General features: G+C 34.2%; 1 protein-coding gene across 1 annotated transcript; it reads left to right on the forward strand.

The window, feature by feature from the left end:
• The first annotated feature begins 227 nt into the window (after positions 1 to 227).
• On the forward strand, positions 228 to 1,858 carry LOC124407950 (zinc finger protein 830). The gene is made up of 4 exons (XM_046884585.1): positions 228 to 440; positions 553 to 1,000; positions 1,207 to 1,376; positions 1,487 to 1,858. Exons 1-4 carry the CDS (start codon positions 328 to 330, stop codon positions 1,629 to 1,631), a joined length of 876 nt encoding a protein of 291 aa, XP_046740541.1. The 5' UTR covers positions 228 to 327; the 3' UTR covers positions 1,632 to 1,858.
• The last annotated feature ends 9,352 nt before the right edge of the window (positions 1,859 to 11,210 follow it).

Genomic DNA, 11,210 nt, shown 5'->3' on the forward strand with positions numbered 1-11,210 from the left:
AATCCTGTGATAATTATCTTTGCTTTTACTTTCTTCCACTAATGCTTGTTGAATAGTGTTTTTGAAGCAGAGGCGCGCCATCTGACGAGGATTAATTTTACGGTTAATTTCTCCGTAGATAACTGAACAGTCGGTAAGTAATCAGAGAGCGCGTGATGGTAAAACAGACTGACTAAATCTACCACACCTGCAAAACTGCCTGACAAAATCACACTCAACCTCGAAAACAACACAACAGACACGTCCTAACCTAAGTTCACTTTATTAAAGTTTGTTTAGCTCGTAAACTTCGTAAGTTTTGACGATATACACAAACCAAAATCAATTATGTCTCTGAAAAACGTTAAGAAGAAAGTGACGCAAACAGATTTGCGTCGAGTTATGAATGAGCATAAAAAGAAGCTGACCACGGTCACGAGAATCGAATCACCGATCGCAAAATATCCTTTTATGTCAAATTTTAACATCCACGAATATCGCCACTTTACGATTTCTGCATCACCCTCTTATTGCCATAACTCGACTCGTATATTTCCTTATAAATGTAAGCACGTACACAGATTCGGGTCAGCTGATATGCATACTCTGCAAAACAATGGTGCGCACCGAAGCGGTATGGAATATCCACCTGAACTCCAAGGCTCACAAAGAAAACATCAGTCTCGCCAAAAAGGAACATTCCGAGCCTCCCAAACCTGCTCCGATCGTTCCGCACAGTTTTAAACGGCCTACATCTTCTGCGAGCGTGGAAGTACCGAACAAAAAACTAAAGAGTATTTTGAAAAATGGCCCTGCAGTGCCATCGGCATTGCCAGACGATTTCTTCGACAAAACATCCGCAACTCAACCTCATCGTAATGTTCAGGCGGCCAAAATTGAGGTGACGAAGGAATCGGCGGAAAGTGAGGATGTCGAGATGGAAGAGAAGGAGGAGGAAAAGGATCTCAGTCAGGCTCAGCTTCCGGAAGGCTTTTTCGACGATCCTATCATGGACGCTAAGGTGACGTAAAAATGTGTGAAAAAGAGCCGGTGATGGACTAAAGAAACTAAAAATACTTGCGGCAACGCTACGAAAACTAAATTTTAACATACGAGACACGAGCGTGCTACTTTTTAGCTAGTTTCTGGCCATTCTGGACACATTTTGGACACTAATCATCGCCTGTTAGGATCGAATATTCATATTTAATGTTTCTTATTTTGCAGGTAAGAAACGTCGAGTACAAAGACCCGATTGAAGAAGAGTGGGAAAAGTTTCAAAAAGAGATTAAAGAGGAAGCTGCACAGTCGGCTCAGATCATAGCTGATGATCAGGAGGAAGCGACGACCGAGAGGCAATTGGACGAAATAGAAGAACAGATGCGACACTGGTCCAGGTGACGAAATCTCAAATAATGTTCAAACCTTCTCGCCACCGATATTGATACGAAATTATTACAAGTTTCTTTTATTCTTCTTACCTTGATTGAATCTGTTGTTTTCTCAGAGTCCTAGAGCTGGAACGGCGCAGGGAAGAAGTGCTGGAGCATGTCGAAAGAAAGAGCGCAGCTGTAGAGGAGGAAGTTTCCAGCGGAGACGAGGCTGAGTTCGACGAGTTCCTCGATTGGCGGGCTAAAAAATCATACAAGTAATGAATAAACTTGTAACGACATCGCGGAGTGTACATTATTTATTTCATCTGTAAATACTCTCGTTGATTTATTTGTCTGTTTGTTGTACGTGCGAAATTCCCGTTGCTTTGGTACGATAAACAATTCCCAACTTGTATAGAAATTAAGTCTGAATAATCTGATACGAAAGGAATAAATTTTGATAAAACAGTTTGGAGGAATCGAACTGGCCAATTCCTACTCAGTATCAACTCACCTTTACTGCCATTTTATCCTGTGTAAACTCGTCGATCGTCAGTTGTCGAAATTAAAGCACGGAGTTCAGCTTCGTGCGACGTTCGCGTAAATACTAACCAAGATCGCCGATCGATTCGAGAAAATCGTGACTGGCTAGGAAGAAACTTCGATATTTGTGGCTCACTCGGCGTCATTCGTTTCCGAGCAGTTCCCGGAGTAAGACGTACTTCGACGATTCGAGATCCAGAGCCGGCTGATCAAATCGTGTTGTGAAAAGTTGAAAAGCGGCAAGTTCAGTGTAGTCGAGTGAGAATTTGTACGTTCGTTTTACATTTGTATACAAGCCAGAGACAAGCCTGACCTTCAAGAAGACAAGAGTTGTTGAAATTGGAAACGCCTGCGAACATTGAAGCTGAGTTTTTTCATCTTATTTTCATTGCTGCGGTGAACTTCGACTTTGACGAACTATTTGGTTTATTGATTCAATTTCGGAGATACGAGCTGCAGGGTTGTTGATTCGCAGTTGTTTCCTGGTCGCGGAACGCCGAACGGTCTGAACACAGCTGCAACAGATTTGTACTTCGCGTGGTTCGTTTGTTTTTTTGTTTTTTTCTTCTTCACCGTCGTTTCGAACGGCTAATTGTAAGAAGAAGTTTATTGGAACGTTGGTTGACAGACTGGAAGGCTGAAAAATGTGTGGTGCAACGTACTCGTCGTAAATAAACCTCTGTAAGTATTAATTTACGTATACTATATCGTTACGAGTATTCGTGCAAGTTCCGAAGCGACGGTTTTATCCAATTCTTTCGAATTTATTCTCGCGGATCGATACTGTAAGCCTTTATTGCGCATTTTTTCATACTCCCATGGAACAAGAGCCGGCTAATTCTAAATTTATAACGCCGAGCATCTTGCAGGAACAAAGTGACGCGTTCGAACGCATGAAATGCAAGCGATTGTGTATCGTGGATTCTTATGCAACCTTTTATTACAATTATGCAAAATCTAAGTGATTTGAATCATATGTGTGGCGATGTTGGAGACGAGATATTGACAGCACGTTTATGGCTTATCTCATTACAAGAATCAACTGTGGTAATATCAGTTAAATCTTACGAAAGAAAAATACGGAAACCGAATGAGAATGCAGTTAGTAACGTTACTGTAACGATGCATGTTTAGGGGAAAAATCGTTTCTTCGAACCTTTAGGAATGTCTGAAATTCAGTAAACCATGATAAACGAAACAGAATCTTATTTTGAAAAACCTCTTTCTTCAAAGTCATTCTAAAACGCTGTTTTCGAGACATAATATTAACGAAATATTGTTTTTTCTTCATCTCTGATTACAGAACTAAACGAAACTGCAGCACTGATGATCGCAGTTGGCAATTACCTGGATTGAGTAACCCGTTCGATCGGTCATTGAAAACGAAGTGAGAATGAAACCAATGACTTTAGTAAATAAAAGTGAAAGGTGTGTAATCGAAATAATTTATTTAACTACCAAATGGCTATTAATTGATGATTATTACAGTTTCCAAGTCTAACTGATATTCATTTCTTATACTCACGTATTCAATGCATTCGTGCTATTTATGCCTACTTAATTATAAAAATTTTATGTTTTATTATCATTTCAGTGCATCAAGTCCGATTTCAACGCCAGTCCAGAACAGATAGAGGAACAGATGGAACATGAAGAAGGTCTAAAGTATGGAGCAACCTGGAGGAGGTGAGGATATTTTATGAATACTCATTCAATAAGTCCAGATGATACGATTGCATTTGAATTTTTGTCTTTACGAAAGATGGAAAAGTACAACAATATGCAGCAGCAATAATCAATTAAAAAACTATAAATCTGTTACACAAGAGTTTTCGCACTCTTTACTTAATTAATTCGAGCTTCCTTTTTCGTTTTTTCAGAGTTACAAGCAGAGACATCTGAGTAACTTCTCCATTACTCAGCAACGTTGGTGAGTTTGCACGTGTTAGGTTACGGGTATTTTCCTGGGACTCCTTTATCACGTGGCGTGGCGGTAACAATTGTTACACATGTCTTCGATTTCTTAGCTGCATGGATAGGCTCATTCGCGATCGCAACGATGCTTGACTATAAGTTGGATAATTTTTTTTTGTTGCAATTGAACTATTTTACCATAGTCAGTAATCAAACTTAGAAATTTTTCACGTTGCTGAAAGTGGAATGAGCATCGCGACAGGTTACCATCGCTTACTCGACATTCGCGAAAACAAATTGTGTTTAGCTACAGATGTAATTTTAAATTTTCCCATAATGTCGTTTAAGTGGTGGATAAACCTGAGGTTTAAACATATTCCAACGATCATTAAATCGATAACGTTTCAAAGTTTTGCAAAACGTAACGTAATCAAGTTGCATGATGTATCTTGAATCATTTTCAATTTTTTAATACAAAGCAACTATTGAAAAAATACAGATTTAGCTCGCTTAGAAAAATGCTGATTAGCATACAGGATGTTTTAATCGATCTTACAAAATGTTGATGTACCGATAGTCCGCTAGCAATCACTGATAAACTTGTACTCACGCTGACTATGGTACAAAAATATTTTGCTCCCCACAGGTAATCAATGAAAAAGTAAGTCACAGTGACCACGGCGCAAATGAGGAAGAATGATGTGTGTTGGAAAGAATGGAAAATCGTTTAGAGCGAATATAGGTAATCGGATAGGTAGGTGGTCGTTTTGGGATCCGTCGCGGGGTTTGATGTTGATGTGCGTGTGAATCTCTTCAACATTTCCGTTGGGTGGTTGCATTGGGAATCAGACGAGGGCAGGAAGGTCGCGATGTACCGCGATGTTACTAACTTTTGTAATCTACAGCGTCAAACGATCACAGTGATTTTCCTCCAGAAACACGTGAAAGACTGACAATAGAAAAGTCGCCGAACTATTAGTAAGCCTTAAAATTTTAACGAGGTTCAATTTCCCTTTCTCATCACTTTCTTTTTTTATCAATTTCCAGTCCTTATTGAATTTAATTATTTAGCCGTTATCTATCATAACTTCATTCAATTGATCTCTGTGATCGTTTGAATGGGCAAAATGCATCTCTGGACCATCTATCGCGTTCCGTGGTACGCTAGATGGGGAGAAATGCTGAGCCCGAAGACTTCGCGTCGAAGAGGACCGCCGACCGTCACGCCACACAATAATGCATGCCCTCCAACTTCCCTTCCAGACTTGACTCGCATCTCGGAATAACAATTCGCATCGCAATGTGTCGGATTCAGAAAGACGCAGATGCGAATTGGGATTCTACAGAATTTTGCGACAAGTCCTAGATATTTAAGGTTTCTTGGCCGATTAACCGGTCGCGCCTTTTTGCCCGAAGATTAATCACGCGAATCAGACGCGCCTTTTGCGCGACGAATTCGCAAGCCGCATATTACGAAAAGTAAAGAACTTTTTAGTGTGCTGAGTATTCATTTCTTCAGTCGATTCTGTTACCATTAATGAAGTTTCGAAGTTTGGCCGCGCTTTCGGAGCGTTGACTTGATACTTTTTGGTTCTAAGAGTGCGCGCGGCATTTTCAAGCCAGTGCTCAACGCATGGGGATAAAAATCGCGGAGTGTATTATTGAAAGTGAAGAATCTTGTAAGTATTTATGAAATATATCTGAGGTGTGAATGAATATTCATTTTACTGATCATTGTATTTTCTATCTCAGGGCAACGAACCACTTTTTTCATAAGTAGCCTGGGAAAGATAGAGTAAATTTAAAACCTTCTAGGCTATACGAAGAACTCGGGATACCCAACGGAAACTGTCACGCCCGTTTTCACCGGAGGCTCACGACCAGACCAGGGTTTCAATTTAGGAAAAAGAGGGTTTATGTAACTGAATACTCGGTTTGTCATACCAAGAAAGTAGATTCACTTTATTGAATTCTTCCGCGCGTTTATCTCTGTAAGCAAGATAAAACAAAAGACATCAGTCAAGTTGGTTATGCCAAACTTATATCTAGAGACTTATGACTAATCGAACAAAAGGTGACAGCCCGATATATTATGCAATAACATAAAACAAATATTTACTTATACTCATAAATATTAATAATATAAACGAAATCCGTCCGTGCGGCAGAAGATCGCGGTACCATAATCAGGGTGGCCACATACTTAATCAATTTAGAAAACTCGAAAATATTAGCGGATTTAAAAGGGTTCATGGAAAACCTGGAATTGTTAGGAGATTTGTAATATCGTCATGGAAAAATCAGGGAATTAGAAATGATCTTTTGAGATAACAAGTTTACTTTTTTTCTTCCGGAAAACAAATTGGCTTAAATTGACTTTTTTGTACATTATAATTTTCCTCGATACCTCCCCCCCCCCCCCCCTCCCGCTCCAAAAAAAAAAAGTAAATCCATCAAGTTGCTACCATTGTTCCTAGAAATTTTTGCTTCAATAATAGCTCGATTCCAAGTTTAACTCCTTGTAAAAACATTCAAGACGAACGGAAGAAAAAAAAGAGCTTGGTTATTCAAAGTAACGTGGGTGTTAAAAATTTTCACAGCATATCGTGTTATGTATTATGATTTTATTAAAATTGATTCAAAGAGTGGTTATAATATACGAGGTCTTTAAATATGCAGTTCTGTAAGCTAAAGTAATATATGAATATATATGTATATATATATAATATAAAGAACTACGATAGAGGAGACTAACAATAAGTTTACATAATCGAGAATGTCGCGTAATTATATAATAACGCCTGTTAGTTTTATATTATATATATATAAAATACGAGAAGTGAAAAAAGATGGGACTCGGGTCCACTAGGCTGATATAGCTATAGCTATAATAATCTTGCTACGCCCTATAAAGTTACTTTATCATTATACATACGCGTTACGCGAGCTTATATTGTTTTTGTTTACTTTTTTTTTTTTTTTTTTTGTTTTTTGTTTTCTTCCTTCTCCTTAGAATTCGCTATAATGTATATATCGTATATCCAGCTACATAATATTATGCATATCACGTGGTATTAAGCATTGGTTTTGTTTTTTTTTCTCGTTTTTTTTATTTTTTTTTGTTTTTTTTTGCGTTGTTTTTTTTTCCCCCTTTTCTATGACGCATATAGCAATATATTATAGAATTGTATAATATCGTTAGCTGGGAATCTATAATAATATATAATCATCTCTCCGTTATTATAATATAATACGTGAAATTGTTAAAATTAATATCTAATACAAATGATGGATTACATGTACTTTTTTACTAGCTAATATTATATTTTTATAGCTAATATTATCAGCTTACTTTCCATTTTTTTTATGGTCCAAGCTATATCTACTCATTTATATATTATCTATTTTTTTTTTTTTTTTTTTTTTTTTTTCTTACTATTACAGTATAGAATAATTTTCAGACTGAAATAGACTGTGCCACAAAAGTATTCGCGTGACGTTGGCATGTAGGTATAATGCAGGTAATAAGAGCTTTTTGGAAATATTAATTTCTCAGGCATGAATATAACACTAGTTACTATATATATATATGTATTTCTGAAACCCGAGTTTTATCATCGATTGTTATATTCAGTGTCGGAATCAAAATTTTCTTCAAGATTCTCTGTATATTAAATATCATAGAGTTCCCACGTCTGTTTGTTTGTTTATTTTACTTTTTACTTTTCACAAGGTAGAAAAATTTCAGCTCATCGGATAATGCGTTGTTTCGGTTTTTCCTATCTTTCTATACATTTTCCTTGTGTATGTATTACTTTTCGACGTAATTATAGATACGTAATTGTCAGTAAATTGGCGCACAGATAATCAATTTTTCATAATTTATATATTATACGTAATATAAAGTTTAATGTGATTATTTTTATACCGCTTAACAATGTCAATCACAGACATGAATTGGACTAGAATTTTCTATTTATAATATGGTATACATATATATTATATATTATATATATATATATAGATTATATAATATATATATAGGTCGTTATAATATCGTCGTCGTATCTATAACAACAGGTATATAAATAGCTCTAGAAAAAGTTAATCTAACAGTTTAAATTGCGCAGGTCTATAGGTATAGTGTTTCATATATGTATATACATATATATATATATATACATATATAATATCTAAAATGGTGTAAAGCGAAGGGTGCATCGACGAGAAAAAAAGCTTCGGCTTTAATTAATCGTACCTTCGCGTCGAAATACGAAGATCTCGAATATAGCCACCGTAATTAATATATATATATATAATATAGAAAATGTGAGGAAAAGCTGAAATGTGAACGTTGTATAATGATGGATGAATATATATTCTCATCGGGTCGCCCAGACACTTCCCCATGAATGGGCTACCCGACGTATTATGCATATATACACATGTGTATAATTTAGTATTTTTATATATATGTATACGTTTTTCACTTCAGCACGTTTTCATTCTTATTGCGTAATATACATATATGTGTATTTATATAACATCATATATTTCATATCATACAAATATTCACAGATTAGCTTGAAAACAGATTGTTTGTTTTATTTATTTTTTATTCATTTATACTGTTTTATATTTGTTTATTTGTGTTTTTATTTTATTTTTTTCCTTCTCGTGTATTATATTTCATTGAGCAGCACAAAATTGTGGAGAGTGATTCTTAAAAGATTGCAAAATTCTTCTATGTAATCGTTTTACATTGTATACTAGCAAATTTCTAATACAATACAAGGCTGATTGTGATGTTGTAGTTACAAGATCTAGTGACGTATTTTTGTTCCATTTGTTTTTATTATTGTTATTTTTTTTATTTTTTTTTATTTTTTTCTCTTTACGTGACAGACGTCGTTAGTTAGGTACATATTTATATATATATATATATATTTTTTTTTTTTTGTTTAGATACTTAGAGGCATTGTTAAATTTATGCGTGGCAGGAAAACGATCCTTATTGTTGTATGATTCGAATGTAATTGAACGAATCCACTTTTTAGTTTGAAACGAAAAAACCTTCTTTTTCATAATATAAATCATCTTCTGTTTTGAAGATCCAGTAACTTTTTGCAAGCATGGTTTCACTGCTTTGAAATTTTTATGTGAGATGAAGAAAATCGTATCGATTCATTGATCGAGGATTTAATTGAAAAAATTAAGGACGTATTCGACACAAGAAAACGATTATCCTCTCGAGGAAAAATTTTCTTTGGTCCCCACACTGAGTATATATGATTTATAAAGAGTCAGATGCTAATTCGCTGATTGTGAATGAATATGACTTGAACCCCGTTATTTTTGATTTTATTCGATTCGTTTTTTCGTCACCACGAATTTTTTTTTTTTTTTTTTTATACCTAAGAAAACCTAATCATTACAACATCCGTTATGTTATATAATTATACGTATTAATTGATGTAATAATTAATCTGTCGTGTGTATTGAAAATTGTGTCTGATTATCTGGTTACATATTCGATTGTGAAATTGAATTGATCACGACTTGCTATTGAAGATAATTTAACGAAAATCTTAAATAAGATTTTTAAAAATAAAAATAAAAATTCGTTCAATTCGCGCAAAGATCTTGTATTTAATTAATTCGATTAATTATAACAATATTTTATACTTGTAATCTGCACTCTTTATTCGGGGTGTTATTTTAATTACGACAAACTGCGTTTTATAAACAGTTGAATCGAAGAGATATCTTTTAGCTGTAACCTAAAACTTCTAAGTGAAAATCTTCCCCTAATTTTCACCTGCAGAGTTAGGCCAGCCGCAAAAACTACGAAAAAAAAAAAACAGCGTAAATCAAGCTACCAAAAATTTTTAATATTACACGGAGATTATATAATTATTATCCGCAATATCGTAATTATAGTTGCATCGTTTTTCGATACAAGGATTAGAAAAATTTACTATTTGTGTTACAATAATTTTACATAATTGCAGAAATTGAAACTTTAGGTGTTAAGAGTGTTTTAATTTCTAAGCATATTAGGTGTGTGTATCGTAGGTATCGATTTTAACAAGCCTAAATATTCGTCAATAGTAATCACAATGTAGCACAGTTACTACGCACACTATATTATACGTGTATATATATGTATATTTTTTTTTTTATACTTATCATTGAAAAGTATGTAAATTATGTATAACTTGTATTTTTTTTGTTTGCAATGTTATACGTAGTGCGTATTTATGTGTTAAGTAAAAAACGAAACAAAAAAACAGTGAAAAAGAAACGTCACATTTAACTCGTAACAGTAGAGTATTTGAAATATATATCGTTAAATACTGACTAATATGTTTTTGTGAGTTGAAAAATTTCTATATCAAAAGCGTAAGTACGTAAGTTGGAAGTTGTTTTTTTTTTTTTTTTTGTTTTTTCATTTTTTGCTTTTTGTTGTGTATTCGTAATTGTAAAATTCGTCGCTTATCAGATTCTGTCGAGCGTGATGGATTTCTTTAACCAACTTTCGTCGTCTGGTCCCTTGCGAAAATGAGAATTGTTAGAATTATTGCAAAATCAATCAGATCTTACGAGGGACGATTCACCTTTTATTATTATTATACCATCAGATTTGAAAATTTATTCATCATGAATCGAAAATAATTCGCTATAATGTGTATATATATATATATATATATATATATATTATACATTATGCTCAGATATTAATTACGTGCGTGTACGGGTGCAGATTTATAATTTTATATTTCGCGATTCGTGCCAATTGATTAATCATTCTTACATATTGTAATGCCTAATTAGATGGTATTTCAAATTATCATAAGTATATTAAGGTCTGTTCAAAATACGCTTATTTTTCTACGCAATACTAGGTTGTAGAATAATGTTATTCCGTTTGTAGAATAATTGTCGATCAACGATGAAATTAGCTATCAATATTACTATAATTAGTTATGACGTGTGAAAAAATCATCATCGCGAGAAACGAATCGTGCAAAAACTGCGCAAATTGATAAACTGTGCAAATGTTTATAGTGTATCATATATATATATATATCAATAATATGATTTACACGTTAATTATATCGGTGGAATTCTCAATACGTTATTATAATCATGCGTCATGTAGTATATAGAATGGCTGATTGTACGCATCATTCGATTATACATATATGTATATTCGCGTATAAAGTTTAATAATTGTCAAGCAAAAGGCCAACGCTGATTTAATTTTGCGTTGCAATTTTTATTTGTGTTATTTATGCAGAATAATAATAATAATAATAATAATAATAATAATACTAATCGTATTCGATAATATGAGTTAATTTCACGAACAGAACGCGTGACTGGATGATTTCACGCGTT

Source organism: Diprion similis, chromosome 1 (genome assembly GCF_021155765.1).
Source record: "Diprion similis isolate iyDipSimi1 chromosome 1, iyDipSimi1.1, whole genome shotgun sequence".
NCBI lineage: Eukaryota > Metazoa > Arthropoda > Insecta > Hymenoptera > Diprionidae > Diprion > Diprion similis.

Coding starts and splice junctions, on each gene's coding strand:
- LOC124407950 (XM_046884585.1), top strand. CDS start 328: ATGTCTCTGAAAAACGTTAAGAAGAAAGTGACGCAAACAGATTTGCGT. Junction 441..552: donor ATCGAATCACCGATCGCAAA/ATATCCTTTTAT, acceptor AAATGTAAGCAC/GTACACAGATTCGGGTCAGC. Junction 1,001..1,206: donor ATCCTATCATGGACGCTAAG/GTGACGTAAAAA, acceptor CTTATTTTGCAG/GTAAGAAACGTCGAGTACAA.